Source organism: Anoplophora glabripennis, unplaced genomic scaffold (assembly GCF_000390285.2).
Source record: "Anoplophora glabripennis isolate ALB-LARVAE unplaced genomic scaffold, Agla_2.0 scaffold10, whole genome shotgun sequence".
Lineage (NCBI taxonomy): Eukaryota > Metazoa > Arthropoda > Insecta > Coleoptera > Cerambycidae > Anoplophora > Anoplophora glabripennis.
In genome coordinates, this window is record NW_019416481.1 from 2,532,165 (window position 1) to 2,549,279 (window position 17,115).

Consider the following 17,115-nt stretch of genomic DNA (forward strand, 5'->3'; position numbering starts at 1 on the left):
GAAAAAAAAATTATAAGAAAAAATGTCATAGGGGTTGATTATTTCAACCCCTTACAAAAATAGTTCAGGGTTGAAAAAATTTCAAAAAGTGTAGTTTTATTGACAGATAATGTTCACCAAGTTTGGTTTCTTTAGCTTGATGTACGTGGAAGATAAAAAAGAAAAACAATTTTTTTTTGTAATTTTAGGAGGGGCGTAACTTTTCAGGGGAGGGTTTTTTCAAAAAATTTTATACCAAAGACCCCTATTAATTTTCATCGGAGAATCGCCCCTTGAATTTTTTCGGTGTTATTTAGATACACCCTGTATAATTATACAACAGTTTGGCGAGCAAAATAAATGTTTTAAACTGGTGTTTCCTGCCGCGCTAATTCTTGACGTCATTTAGTGCGAACGAGAATAAAGAAGACGAATGACAGTGACATAATGAGGTACAGCATATGCACAGTAAGTAACAAGAGTCTAGAAACAAACAAATTTTGATCTCTAAGGTTTTTGTAAATGGTCCTTTCGAACTCGCTTAGGTTTCACTGTGTCATTGCATCTTGTACTGTTCCGCAAGTCGAATTATTAGAGTTTGATCATGAAAAAATTATTAGTAGACATTTTATCGCGCTTTATGACGGAATGTCAATAAAGTAACTCGAAAGAAGTGTCACTAAGTTAGTAAGTAAGTAAGTAAGTAAGTCAGCATTTATTGGTGTTATTACATAAGAAAAATGTTTACACACGTCAAAGAAAAACATGGCCAAAGCATACAATTAAAATACAATTCAAAGAGAAGCACATCATATTATAAAAACAATCATAAAGTACATAAAGTACAGACAACCATAAAATACAAACATTACATTTCGACTTACAATTTAAAATTAGATTAGCAAAATTATGATTTAAAAATTCATCAAGTGTATAAAATGCATTCAATTTAAGAAAGTTTTTCAAAACACCTTTATAATGAATTGGGCATAGATTTTTGACATTGACTGGTAATTTGTTGTAAAATCTAATGCAATAATGATTTGACCCATTTCTTAGCAAATTGCAAAGTTGCTGATTGCGTGAGGTTTTTTTTAGAGGCTTCCATAGAGCTTACAGCCCTAGGCCCACCCCAAGCAAAAATCCTAGGTACGCCCATGGTGCCAAAGGCCGATTCGATTGTCCGTGAAATTATGCTCCAGCTATTTGTTAATCAATTTCTTTCGTTTTTTTGCAACTAATTGTTGAATTACTAAATGTTAACTTTAGAAGTTAATATCGTAGACGTATGTTCTAAATGATCCAAAGAAACGTATCGAAACAGAAAAATTTGAAAAGTTGAAATTAAGTTGCCCTTTATAACTAATAAAGTAGTACGTTATAAACAGCGTTATAAACAAATTGTCCCAGTATCAGGCAAAAGCCGCTCGGGAATTCGCTCTTTTTGCATTAAATAGAGCTTATTTTTATGGTAATTTAAAAAAGAGAGATCCTACACCTCTTTGTTCCTAAAATAGCTTTTTTACATTGATAGTTCGTGCAATAACAGTTAACGTTAATGAACGGCCTGCACGCAGAAAGAGCGCGCGAGATTTTTGACTTGAACGTTTCAAATTCGGTTGTTAGTTGTAAAGGGCTCCTTAATTTCAACCTTTTCAAATTTTTCTTTTTTGATACGTTTCTTTGAATCAATTAGAACCTATATCTACGATCTTCTAAAATTAACGTTTAGTAATTAAACAATTACTTGCAAAAAATTAATTAACAAATAGCTGGAGCAACAATTTCACGGTTAATTGAATCGGCGTTAGGCACACATGTTGGTCACTAGATTGACAGACTTTTTCATAAATTTCATCAACATCCATAGCTATTTGTAAAAATAATACTCAATTTTCGAGAACTTATTTTACAGTTAACAAATTAGTGAAAATTGCCTACAACATAAAATAACTAATATAATAGGTCGTTTAGATTTTCAGTTTTATAATTTTGAGGTTATACGACAATTATGTTTTATTGTATTATTATTATTATTGCTTTCGAAATGCAAATTTGCTTTATCATAGCGGCAAGTACCATTATTTTGTTGTCAGCAACTGAAATATTTTATAAATCTATTACAAGAACGTTTTGGCAGCTAAATTATAAAACAGCTTATATGGCAAATTTTATTTTATAAACATTTCTGTGACAAGCCTATAAAACATTTTATCTATTGAAACTAAAGTATTTTATAATATTTTTTTAGTAATGTAAATAATTTACCTTTGTTGATAGATCTTATGCTACAAAAATGTCGTATTATTGTTACTAAAGATACCAAAGTAGAGCCCTTATAAAATTGTTGTTTATAGATGATTTGTTGCTATGCTATTATACAGGGTCGGAAAGTCCCCATGGTTCATCGGCCGTTACGTGGAGCGATAAAGAAAGTCATAGAAATCCGTACGATAGAGAAAGATGGCTATAATGAAGGCGTCTAATAGTTACCGCCCATTTCGCCCTTCCACAAATAAGATCCACTTCTTATTTGTGGGTAGTATACAGTTTTTCCTAGGCAGGTACCAACTTAATTTTTTTAAATGGAAATATATATTTTTTATGACATTATCGAATTCTACGTGAAAAATTAACGGGACTTTGTGTTATGATCCCTATTAAAATATTGACAGTTTTCGAGATAATCGACTTTTCATTTTTTTTTCTTATGTTTCGTCACTTCTAGTAGTTGACATAATTATGATTGTATGACAGCTAGAAATTATTTTTTCAGGAACTGTAGAGTGAAGATGGCTCTATCAAAAAACGTATCAAAAGTTGACCTGCGATATACAGGGGGCAAAAAAAAATCGTGCCAAACCTGATAATTTAAAATTTGAAAAATCTTGACTTTTTCAAATAGAACACCTTGTGTTTTATGATTCCATTAGATGCATTTCTGTAGACCCTACAATTTTTTAATAGCTTTCCCTATACCTAAGTTGCGTAGTTTTTGCAAAAAATGTAAAATACCGTAAAAATAAATTTGCGCCCGTTCCTTTGTCGGGAAAAATATTGTAAGTTATAAGGGTATTTATTTTTATTAAATTTATTAGTTGTCTAGCTACAATATTTAAAATAAAAATTAATAACTCAAAAATTTAGATATTTGAGTTTAATAAATAAGTCTTTATGGATAGTGAACATTTATTTGTAAATAAAATCAAAAAACCATAAAATCGTTACCAGTGATTAAGTGATTAAGAATTAGCAAAATATGGGATATGTTTACTAGCAGCACGCATTCCGTAAATAATCCATATTTACAGAGATTCCTACTGTTTTGAAAATGTGAACAGCAAATGCGAATTATGAGAAAACTACCAGGAGACATGAAAGTAACAACGATAATATTTAGTTTAAAGTTGTGGCGTCTGCTGTTGAAATTCCAAATATTAGTGCCAGGAAATTAGTAGAACCTTGGAGTTTTCAAAAGCTTGACAAATAAAATATCGAAGAAGAAGTTTCATCCGTATCATATTGAAAATCAAGCACTGTTACCGTAGTTAGGAAAGTTATTAGTGAAATTGGAGAGTGAAAAATTTGGATGAATAGAATTTTGAAAAAAGAATACTCATAGTCGCAAGCTAAGTTAAAATGAATACCCTTACAATATTTTTCCCGACAAAAAATGTTTTTTTTTTGCAAAAACTACGCAACTTAGGTATTGGGAAAGCTATTAAAAAATTGTAAGGTCTACAGAAAAACATCTTATGAAATCATAAAACACAGGGTGTTCTATTTGACAAAGTCGAGATTTTTCAAATTTTAAATTATCAGGTTTGGCACGATTTTTTTTGCCCCCTGTATATCACAGGTCAAATTTTGATAACGTTTTTTGAAAGAGCCATCTTCACTCTACAGTTCCTGAAAAAAATAATTTCTAGCTTTCATACAATCATAATTATGTCAACTACTAAAAGTGACGAAACATAAGAAAAAAAAATGAAAAGTCGATTATCTCGAAAACTATCAATATTTTAATAGGGATCATAACACAATGTCCCGTTAATTTTTCACGTAGAATTCGATAATGCCATAAAAAAATAGGTTTCCATATAAAAAAATTAAGTTGGTACCCGCCCAGGAAAAACTGAACACCCTGTAATGCAAATATATTTTCATTTTGTGCAGCTCGGGAAGGTAGGCAACTCTGTAGAAAAAAAATTAAGTTATATATATTATTAACCTAGATATTGGACGCGCATAAGGTGGACACGGTGTATAACTGATAATATAATCTGCTTTATGACCTGGTTATAAAACCTTTAAAAAACTATTTTATGAAGGTATTGGCATATTTTTATAAGACCTGTATAAACGTTTATATGTCTATTTTTTAATTGTTTCCAACGGGCATTACAAACCTCAATGGTGACTAAAGTGCTTTATAATACTGTGTCCATTTTGGTTGTATAGTTGCTGTATAAATATTCTTAAAATATTTTTGATTTAGCCGTTTTATAAGATTTGTCTCGAAAATGTTTTTGCAGCTTTTATAAAATACCAAATTGCTAGTTGGGTTGCCACTTATTTATTTGCAATTTGCCAACTTAGCGCCACTTCTTTGGAGTTAATTTTTTGATATTATTATTCTACCTTCCCCGTCATAAAGTGCAATAAAATGTCTAATAATTTTTTTCAAGACTTCAGGTTTTATGATCTAATTCGACTCGTGAAAGTTCGCCATCAAACATCACGTATAAGTCAACTGAAAGAAATGTTTATACAGGGTGTAACTAAATAAGTGTAAAACATTTAAGGGGGTGATTCCTCATCGAAAAAAAGATAGGATCTTTCATATAAAGAAACTTCATTGGAGCATCCCTTGTTAAGATACAGCCCCTTAAAGGGGGTACATAAAATTTGTTTAACAATTTTTTTCACAAGCACTAAACAAGTTACAATATTGAAATTAACCTGACATTTTCTACTACCAAAAAGACACTTAGCCAGTAATTTATTTGGTTTACCCCATGGTAGTAAGGGGTGGAAAACGCAACCCCTAAAATTTATTTCCAACGTAATTTTTTGTCTTATTATTTTTTTACCATTTAAAAAATTATTTCCGATAGCCTGTTTCATTCTAAAAAAAAATGTCTCTTGAATTTTTTGCCCAAATTAAACCAGTTCGCAGTAAAAAATTATTTTACGAACAACTACAGAGATACATCGTCATAAATGCGGACTGGATTTACTGTTATTTTGTAGTTACTACCTGCATTAAATGATTAAAGGGGAATAATCAAAACTAATTTAATAATAACAAAACATACAACATGTAGAAATCATAGTAAATGTTCAATATGTCTACCTTCAGACATTACGCATGCGTCTAGACGTCGGCGCATTGAGCCACGTATTCGCTCAAATATTCCTGGAGTCTCTCTAATTACCCTGCACGCATCGATAATGCGGTTTCTTAAGTCCTCTACATCGCGAACAGGAGTACGATAAACCAAATGCTGCAAATGGCCCCAAGTAGACAAATCCAGAGGATTGAGATCCGGGGATCGAGCGGGCCAATTCTGTGGTCCTCCTCGACCTATCCACTGATTTGCATATGTTTCAGTTAAATGCTGACGTGCTACTTGACTAAAATGGGCGGGAGCCCCATCATGCATAAAAACCATATCCCTTCTGACGCCCAAAGGAACTTCCTCCAGCAGTACGGGATGCACTTCTCTTAAAAATTGAACGTATGCCTCACCATTTAATCGAGGAGGTAGAAAATGAGGCCCAATTAAATAATCCCCAATAACTCCGACCCACACGTTAAGAGAAAACTGTTCTTGATGGTTAGTTTCGACAATAGCGTGAGGGTTTTCATCAGCCCATATGTGGTAATTATGAAAATTAATAATCTTGTCCCGAGAAAAACTACATTCGTCTGTGAATTCGATCGTCTTCAGAAAGTCACGATTTCTTCTAATCATTTCCAGCATCCAATTGCAAAATTCAAGACGGTTCGGAAAGTCTCGCGGTAACAGTGCCTGTACTCGTTGCAGATGGTAAGGGTATAAGAGATGTTCCTTTAAAATTCGAAATACCGTCATATGATCAACATTTAGCTGGAAAGCAATCTTTCTAGTACTGGTAGTAGGTTGTTCTTCTATCAAATTAAGTACTGCTGCCTCAAGCTGTGGTGTTCTTACTTCTCGATGGCGACCACAATCCTGCGTTCTTTTGTTGAATGAACCATATTCACGTAATCGTTGATGAAGTCAGACAAATATTCTATGTGAAGGATGCTGCCGTTGAGGATACATTTCAGCATATCTTGTAGAAGCTTCTAACCCATTCCCCTGCGACAGACCGTAAACGTAATGCATATCAGCCATTTCCTCATTTGTGTATGCCATTTTAATAACAAGTGAATTATTAAAGTAACAAATTAAGAACAGAACAATACACAATTAGTATTACTTCAATTTCAAAAATTTACAAACTGACAGCTTGATTCCAATTTAATTGTCAGTATCGCTAATGGCGGCCTACTAGATAAATTAGTTTCGTATTTTCGTTTTATGGCGATATGTATCTTGTTCGTAAAATAATTTTTTGCTGCGAACTGGTTTAATTTGGGCAAAAAATTCAAGAGACATTTTTTTTTAGAATGAAACAGGCTATCGGAAATAAATTTTTAAATGGTAAAAAAATAATAAGACAAAAAATTACGTTGGAAATAAATTTTAGGGGTTGCGTTTTCCACCCCTTACAACCATGGGGTAAACCAAATAAATTACTGGCTAAGTGTCTTTTTGGTAGTAGAAAATGTCAGGTTAATTTCAATATTGTAACTTGTTTAGTGCTTGTGAAAAAAATTGTTAAACAAATTTTATGTACCCCCTTTAAGGGGCTGTATCTTAACAAGGGATGCTCCAATGAAGTTTCTTTATATGAAAGATCCTATCTTGTTTTCGATGAGGAATCATCCCCTTAAATGTTTTACACTTATTTAGTTACACCCTGTATTATAAACATTTTAGCGTTGCCAGATCATGGGAAACTTCTAGGACTAGGGACTTTTCAATAAAACGGGGACATAGACATCTGGTAACACTGATCGTTACTTACTTGTATTTGAAGACGCAGTGTCCTGCGGTAAGGACCGCATTGGGACTTATCAGCGAACCTCCGCAGAAGGAAAATCCTTCATCGTCGGAGGGATCGGGGTTCTTCTTTATAAGAGCCACCATCCAGGGGAATTCTCCAAACTCGGCCAGGGTGTTGTTATTCCCTTTGATTGTAAAGTCGATTCCATTCTCGTTTCTAATGCCGCAACGGTTTGAAGCAAATGAAGGTCTTGTGGTAGAAGCGGTGCTTGAAGGACGAGCGGTAGTTGTGGATGAGCTGCCGTTAGGGTTGACATCAGGGCCTGAACCTCCCTCTGGTATTTGGCAACATACTTCTAATGGGTCACCGCATCGTATCGTGTTTTTTCTATAATAGAAAGTTTCAATGAAATTAATAAGTAGTGAAAGCAAATTTTCATTCAACTAAAATATATACAAAAAAAATCACCTAAAAATAATTATTTATACTCTGTTTGGAAATGAAAGAGAGTACTAAAACCCCGACATAAGAACCGGCCATGGGCGTGGTAATATTTCGTTTCAGGTAATTATCGGGTAACACTAATGCTAACAAAAATGACAGGGATTGGAAAATCGACTATCTACAGACTTTTAAAGGAAACAAAAAATGAACAAGATACTGTAAATCCCCCAAAATCATCTACAGGGAGGTCAAAAGTCGTTATAGATGATTTCTTCAAAAATGTCATTCGCAGAAAAGTACACTCATTTTATTTTAAAAAAGAAATACCAACGCTAAACAAAATTTTAAGTGAACTTTCAGAGGACAACGATTTGCCAAAAATCAGTAGAAGCAAATTATGGGCCGTCTTACGAGAGTTGAATTTTTGCTGGGAAAAGCAGAACAGGAAGTCAGTTCTTATCGATAAAGATGAAATTATTTGTTGGCGAAGATCCTACTTAAGATCAATTAGAAAATTCCGTGACGAAGGGAGGAATATTTATTATCTAGACGAAACTTGGGTCAACGAGGGATATACTGTAACAAAAGTATGGCAAGATAAAAATGTAAAAAGTTTTCGACAAGCATTTTTGGATGGACTTTCAACAGGGTTCAAGGCACCTTCAGGTAAAGGGCGAAGATTAATAGTGACACATATAGGTAGTGCCAGTGGTTTTGTAGATGGCGGTTTACTTTTATTTGAATCTAAAAATACAGGTGACTATCACGAAGACATGAACGCAGATGTTTTCGAAGAGTATTTTACACAGATGTTGGATCTTATTCCTCCGGGGTCTGTAATTGTCATGGATAATGCCAGTTACCATTCACGGCAGACCGAGCGGACGCCTACGACTGCTTGGAGGAAAGCCGATATAATTCAATGGTTATCCGGAAAAAACATTTCTTTTGAAACAAATATGGTGAAAAAGGAACTTTTGACACTTGTCAATCTTAATAAAGATCAGAAAAAATATGTTATCGATGAAATGGCAACAAATCGCCAAATAACGGTACTACGGTTACCACCTTATCACTGTGAACTTAACCCAATCGAATTAGTCTGGGCGCAGGTAAAAGGAGATGTAGCGCGAAATAATACGACGTTTAAATTAAGTGACGTGAAAATTTTGTTAAAAAATTCCTTGGAACGAGTAACTGCAGATAACTGGCAAAGATGTATACATCATGTACAAAAAGAAGAGGAGAAAATGTGGGAACTCGATAATTTAATTGACGTTACTGTGGAACCTATCGTTATCAATCTAGGAGACGAAGATAATTCATCAGAATATTCAGAGGATGAATTTTAATATACCTACTTTTTTATTTTCTTTATTGTACATTTATACAACACTACATTTACTCACCATAATTTGAATTTTCAAAATACATATATTTTTGTGTGGAATAAAAGTCTATTCATTAAATTTAAATAAATATTTTGATAATAATATTGAATAATTTTATTTGAATTACTAAAAACCCTCTTAACCCGGTTATGATGCTTAAAGTAGCCTCATGTTTTGAAATGCTGTTTTTATATTGTTTACTTATAAGAGAAATGGACCGAGAAATTGAAGCGGCATAGACAAAGACGGATTGTCGGGGATTAAATTTTAGCTACCTGCTACAATTTAGTACAGTCCGATCACACAAAGTTTTTTTAAAAGTACACCTCATCTATACCGAAAATACATAATATAAAAATATTGAATATAAGCACCAGTACTACATTTATTTACGATTTGCATACATAATGAGCTTTTATTACTCTCTTTCATTTCTAAACAGACTATAATAAAAATTAATTCCAAAATTTTCTTTTTTTTTCCTTACATGCTTTCTAAATTGCTAGTTAATAATCAACAAAGTATTGATTCTAATATATTTGTATAAGAATAATACATAATTCTATTAAACAATCTATTTTATGTATCTGTTTTTTTTTTGGTGCAGCAAAACATTGTCCTTTATAGAAATTGTTAAACAGAAATCTGCAACCACAGATCGAATCTGTGTTTCCAATGTTTCAACCAACAGAAATTGAATACGTTGACTGAAATATTTCAATCAACGTAGAATGTTTGAGGTTAAGGTTTATCTTCAGGACTTCAGGTAGGCTGCCGCGTTTTATGCATTCATAAATTTGTTTCGTTTTAGATTAATATAATAAAGGATTTATTGAATCAATCGTCTGAACTGCCTTACTGTTTTTTATTCGTTTTACTTGCACGATGTAAAAAATTGGCAATTTTGAATTAGGCTATCGAAAAGCAACTTTTTTTGAAAGAACTGAAATATGTATCTCAAATCAGAGATAGATACAGATAAAAGTCCCCCTACAATTACGCATAAAATCCAAATATGCACAAATATACAGCGTGTTCCATTTAAAATAAGCAAGTAGATGGCGACTTCCGGTATAACTGCGCTCCCGAAAACCCCGAAGTCTAATTGAAATCGAAGTAGTCTCTGAAATATTCTAATGGGTCGTCACTTTAGAACAGCCTGTACAGTGTTGAAATTAGAAAAATATTTCACATTTTCTGAAATATCTCTGAGGGTGATTGATACAGACCTATGAGACTTGGGTTATTGACTCTGAACGAATAGTTCCTAAACAAAAATTTCAACGCCAATTCGACTTGTTACGTATTTCTAATAAAAGCATTTGACTTTACTGTGCAGTTAGTTTTATTTGTTATAAATTTTAATAAAATGATATAATTTTGGTTGACAGGTACTACCTCGAGTGTTGAATTTTTAAAGAGCAAGTAGTATTTTATTTATCATAAACATAAAGACGCGCAATCATTTTTCTTCTTGTACGCGATAACCCGTGTTATCATATCACATTAAATTAAACTAATATGTTTACTAACTCAGAAACCGTTATAGACAAAAACATAGAACGGATTTTCCTTCAATAACAATCTTTTCTATCCCTTGACCTTTCACTTAGTAAGAAATACGGAGTCTTCATAACTGATTACATGCCGCGTGACCAGTAATTTTGTTTGGAACAGTGAATTTGTTTCTTTCACTTAGGCGAAATACATTTTTTTGGAGGTCCTTGACTTTTTTAGGAAGTAAAAGGTAACTTGATCTAAATCGGTTTATTGTCTACAATTTGAAGTATGGCACAATGTTTCCGGACACCCTGTGCACATATACTTTTCGACTCAAATAGAAAATTAAAAGCACAACAAATCATATTTTTCGAAAACTGTCATCAAAAGTCGATTTTTCGTTAAAGAACCCCGCCATAATCTTATGGAAAGTGGCTTTCAGCCATAGTTCTTACCGATAAATGAGAATCAAGATTTTTCCAAAATATTTTTTGACATCCTAGTTAAATAATATTCCCAACAGCATTGGATCTCACCTTTATATTTTTTGAGTTACAATTCTTATGTGGTTAGCCATGCGCTACCTATTGGTGACATGATGTACCATCCTTTTCGTGATCAAAATATCAAAAGTATATGACATGAGAGGTATGTAAAAATATAAAATGGAGATTTTGCTTTAGAAACATGCACCAAAATAAAAATAGGATATTTATTATTAGATATTATTATTCTTATGGTTGTTATTTTTGTTATTATTATTATAATAATACACTGAAACAGTATGCACTACAAATAATCAGTATAATGAAGACGCTCGCATATTAATAATTCAGACCGTTTTTGTATCTGGAATTTATTTCTAATATTATGGATCGATCTAGCACGGTTAGGCGCCCTCTGGTAGTAAAAGGAGGCATTACCGGGAATCGTGCCAATTGGGAATTTTGGTCAGATTGATAAGACCTATCTCATATCAAAAATTGAGACGATTTCGCTGAAAGCCATTTTCCATAAGATTATGGCGGGGTCCTTTTCAGTTGAAAAAGTAAGTCTTTTTTGTCACCTACCTGCAAAATACCTTTATGTTATAGAACGCCAAATCTTTTTCGTTCTAGAACACAAATGTCAAAATAATTCGTAATTTTTTCGAAACTTATTTAAGATTTTATTACAATTTATTTTGCACTACATGTAAATTGAAAGTGCCGATATTACAGTGAGTTAAATTTATTCCAGTGCTGTCAGTTATCGCAACTTGACAAGTTCCGTAGGCTCTGTTGAATATGGTAACAATTTATTTGCGATTGAACTTTTATTTAATATAGAATTTTCTATATACTCCGCTACCGTACTAGAACGCCACCCCACCCCCCCATGTCGTTTAATGGTGGTAATATCGGCCCCTGCGTCGGCTAACAAAGTGGCAGAAGAACATCTAAAGCAGTGCCCTGTATAAGTTTCCGGATGAGGCAAATTGAGATAAATTGCTATTTCTTTTGGCACATTCCTTATTTTGTTGACGCCAACCCTGACATACTTCATAAAAAATCTTCGACTCGTAGTAACTGCATAGTATTTGCGGTATATCTTCATTTGGTCTGGACTTGAAATCACAAAACATCTCGGAGTATGAGTTCGGGAATTCTTATAATCAACTGAATCTTTGTCTTCTATATCTTCGATCGTTATCTTTAGTAGTTCATCTCTTCTCAAAGGTCCACAAACACCAATTATTAAAATGGTCTGAAAAGTAGTCCAAAATTAGTTAAATCGATCGATTTATATTAACTTGAATTACCTTTTCTAGCAGAAATCTATTATCATGTGCTTCTTGTAAAAATCTCTCAATTTTTTCTTTCGTCAGATTTCTGGACTTTTTCGGACGGTATCCAGCTGATTTGCTTTTCAAATATGGTATTGGTTTTGGAAATTTTCTGATATTTACATTTTTTTGGCATTCAATGTACTTTTTAACATGGAATATACTGATCATAATGTAGAAGGTTTAATTTTATTAATTTTATGTTCGAAATATGCCAGTAACACCGCACCGATTCGGACACTTTTTGAGTTTTCTTCGAAGTACACCACCCTTTGAATTCGTTGTAGGTAATCTCGTATTGTCGCGACGATATTTTGGGGATTAACTGTAAAACAGCACTATGTGCCGCTTCCAATACTTCCCCTGAAAAATGCTCGTCATCACTTTCCCAGCTCATTTTGAATTAAACATGCTTAGAATATTTATTACAATATACAGTACGCGCCTAAAGTATGGAATAAATTCAGTATAAACTAAAGAAATCTTTTTTGGGAAAAATCCTCGAACAGGTCGATTTTTAATTTAATAAATACATATTTTAGCATAAAAGGCGATTTTCAACCGTCATTTGTTTTCGAGTGATGACGTCATCGACATTTTTTTTATATAGCAACCCCAATCTTTTTTCTTGATTCTGAAAGATCGTTTCATTGTCGATCCGACAGTATTAAAATGTTGCCATCTTACATAGGAAAGTTTTCGAGTAAATGACGATTGAATGTTGGAAAACCCAAATCAATTATTGAAACGTTATCAAATTTAGTTTTTCGAAATGCCTGAAGTTTTTTATGGATCACCTTTACAAAGTGTCACTGTCATACCGACATTCTAAGTATTGTAAGCGATATAAAAATTATTGTTGAATTTAAAGTATTATGGCACATTTAACTGTCACACAAAGAATTGAAATTTTAGTTCTTATCGGATGCGGGGATAAGACTAGAACGCAGCAGAAAGTTTGCGATTTATTTAATGAAAAACATCCAAATCGCCGTATCAGCCAATCAACAGTTAGTAGCGTTACTGAAGATCACGAACAGAACATTTTAATAAGTATGGTAGATAATCCTCATAATACTTCACGAATGGTTGCTTTAAACAATGAAATTTGTCAGACCACAGTGCTACGTATCCTGAGGCAGGAAAAATATTATCCATACAAAATTCAACTTGTGCAGGAACTCAATGAAGACGATCCCGATCGCCGCTTACACTTTTGTGAAATTATGATGGATTTATGTCAAGTAAATAGAGATTTACACCGGCAAATACTTTTTTCAGACGAGGCCACGTTTTGTCTCAATGGTACAGTGAACCGTCAAACTTGCAGGTATTGAAATCGGGAAAATCCTCATTGGATCGCAGAGATACATACCCACACCCACAGAAATTAAATGTATGGGCTGGAATAGTTAACAACAGAATAATAGGGCCTTTCTTCTTTGAAGGAACCCTTACAGGAAAAAGATATTTAGAGTTTTTACAAAATGACCTTGTTCCAGCGCTTGCAGTAATTTTTCCTAGCGATAATGACCCTGATACTCCTGATGACGCCATATGGTTTCAGCAAGACGGTGCACCTCCGCACTATGCGCACCTTGCTCGAGATTTTCTGAACAATTGTTTTCCTATAAGGTGGATCGGCAGACGAGGACCGATAGAATGACCCGCGAGATCCCCAGATCTTACACCCCTGGACTATTTCTTATGGGGCTACTTAAAGTCCAAAGTGTACGTTAATAGACCACATAATTTAGAAGAACTCCAAAATTGTATTATAGATGAAATACACAGAGTTACCCCAGAAATAATTCATAATGTGCAAGAAGAATTTCTACACAGACTTGCGTATTGTCAAGAAGTCGGTGCGTGGCAATTCGAACACTTAATTTAGGTAGAAAACTTAAAGAGTTGTATTTGCTTGACATAGTTGTTATTTTTTTAATGAATAAAATTTACGTTTTCCAACATTCAATCGTCATTTACTCGAAAACTTTCCTATGTAAGATGGCAACATTTTAATACTGTCGGATCGACAATGAAACGATCTTTCAGAATCAAGAAAAAAAATAGGGGGTTGCTATTTAAAAAAAATGTCGATGACGTCATTACTCGAAAACAAATGACGGTTGAAAATCGCCTTTTATGCTAAAATATGTATTTTTTAAATTAAAAATCGACCTGTTCGAGGATTTTTCCCAAAAAAAATTTGTTTCGATTTTACTGAATTTATTCCATACTTTAGGCGCGTACTGTATAATTCTGATACTACTTTTTCAAACAACTAATTTTTATTGTTTATTAGATTGCTGTCATTATGATAGTCACCGCACATAAACCGTCTTGATTCAAATTCGGTTCAAACAATTTCAAATATGTATTATTAATTGCTCTATGTAACACACTTGTCTTATTTTGTTTTGTTTTGTTTGCATCTCGAAAGCGAAATGCTTTTGCGTTCTCGAATGGATAACTTCCATTATTGAACGAAAAAATACCATTTCGCTTTCTAGATACAAAAATTACTATTTTCAAACAACAGTAGCCTTTAATATATACTATTTTATTCAGGTTTAATCTGGATAACTTCAAGAATCGATAGAACAGGTTAAAATAATAATGTCAATTCATGATATAAACCGTTCGTTTCGGAGATAGAGGGCATTAAAGTAGGGATATTTTTCCCGTTTTTCCGTCATAGCTTTTTAGACAAGGCGAAATCGGCAGCTTCGTATGAAAAAATTAGTGGATTCGATTTTTTTGCATAATCACCTCTGTGAGATGTCCCTGAATGAGGATCAAAATGTTACCGGCCGGTAACCTGGTCACAATTTTTTTAAACTAATTTTTTTTAAACAAATTGCAAAAATAACTTGTTTTGCTCCGGAAAAAGTTTTATTAGGTATTTCGGGGTATTCTAAACAAAATAGTTCCTATGCACTATGCTCCTAAAATCAACGGTTTCTGAGTTATAAACAATTTAATGTACGAAAAAATGCAANCAAAACAAGTTATTTTTGCAATTTGTTTAAAAAAAATTAGTTTAAAAAAATTGTGACCAGGTTACCGGCCGGTAACATTTTGATCCTCATTCAGAGACATCTCACGGAGGTGATTATGCAAAAAAATCGAATCCACTAATTTATTCATACGAAGCCGCCGATTTCTCCTTGTCTATTTGAACTTCATAATACTTTTAACGATGATTTTCACAAACGTCAGTTTATACAATTCACTGTGCGTTTTGTTTTTCATGGGTTGCTATAATAGACCAGGGCGGATCTGTCGAAATATCCCACTTTTTGGATGTAAGAGGGGGCAAACTAATTTTTGCTGGAATACCTTCAGTACAACTCACATAATAAAAGTGAGGATACATACATTTTCAAAATAGCAAAAATGTTTACAAAATTTAAAAAAATACCTATTTTATCTGAGTTTTTACTTATATCTTGGAACCTATGTATTTTGGAAGAATATTGAGAGTGGAAAAAAGCTTTAAAATTGAATTTTGCACAAAAATTTTTAAATTTGTTACCGATGTTGCAAAATAGCAATAATTGATGAAAAAAGGGCAAAATAATAATAATAATTTTTTTTAAATATTTTAATTGCTCCGAGGCCATTTTAATTTTGGTAAAAAAAACTTTAGAGTATAATAAAACAACCCACCAAATTTCATTAAAATCGGTTTGATAGTTTTGGCAAAATAATTTTTTGAAAAAATTTTTCGAATTTTCAAAATGTTGCACAGTCTCAAGTAAAGCATATACTTGAAATTTTTTTCACATAGAAAAGACCGCTCAACCTTTCAAATGGTTTTTGAAAAATTGAAATCGGTAGATTAGGACGGCCACAGTAAATTTTTAAAGTTAACACTCTTTTTTTATATTTAAACAATTAGATTACATTTATCAATTTGCAATTTAATTTTTTCCAAAAATTATAATTTTAAAGTACTCGGAAAGACGCTTCTTAAAAAAAAAGTTAAGTTCCGTTTATTGGTTCTCGAGATATAAGCGGTCAAAGTTTATCGGCATTTACCGTTAATTTATAAACAATTTAGCAATAATCTTTGATCCAATGGTCTCGTTTTTCCGAGTTCTAAGCTGGAAAAAAAATTCATATCCATAAGTTATCGGTAACATAGATAAATCAGCGAAAAATCTGTCGCTCGCACGAGCAAAAGGTGACTAAAAACACGAAAAGTGGTGGAGGGGGCTTTCGCTCCGAGACTGAATTCGGAAGTTCGAAATGCGAAGGTATGAAAAAAATTGCATTATCTCGGCTTCTAATGGACCAATTTCGATCTTTTTTTTTAATCCGATGTTTCCCGAGCTAAGGAATTCGAATATTGTAATGCCAACTGTCTAATTTCCGCATATTTTGTTATAAACAAAATTTATTATTTATGCATTAAATATACAGCAGGGCCTTGATAATCCGTACCCCAGCTAGTCCGAACGCCTCTATAATCCGAACGACCCCCCTTACCCCTGCACAACCGCCGTTTCTCACAGTTTCTGTCTCGCCAGTGCCATACGCAGTGCGTTTTTTGTTTGGAATGGGCAGATGAAGTCGACATTTCTATTCTGGAAAAAATGCTGTTACGTAAATTAAGGGATAAAGCATTTTATATGTCGCTAAATACTACTCGTCAAAGCACTATAGTGGAATTCTTTAAAAAAGTGTGATTAATAGCATTGTATCTAACATACATCTAACGTACATACTTAAATAAATACATTATAATGTAAAATATTTTTGTTTTATTTCGAAAAATCCCTTTCAAAATGTCTACATACTATAATCCGAACGCTTCGTGAATCCGAACAGGGTATAAATTTTCGGTGTTCGGATTATCGAGGCCCTGCTGTA

General features: G+C 33.1%; 1 protein-coding gene across 1 annotated transcript in view; it reads right to left on the reverse strand.

The window, feature by feature from the left end:
• The window catches only part of LOC108903669 (serine protease 27), a 28,577-nt gene that overhangs the window by 6,802 nt on the left and 4,660 nt on the right, over positions 1 to 17,115 (reverse strand). Inside the window, exon 2 of the mRNA XM_023454671.1 lies at positions 7,099 to 7,464. Coding sequence (XP_023310439.1) covers positions 7,099 to 7,464 — 366 coding nt within the window. The remainder of the gene's footprint in view (positions 1 to 7,098; positions 7,465 to 17,115) is intronic.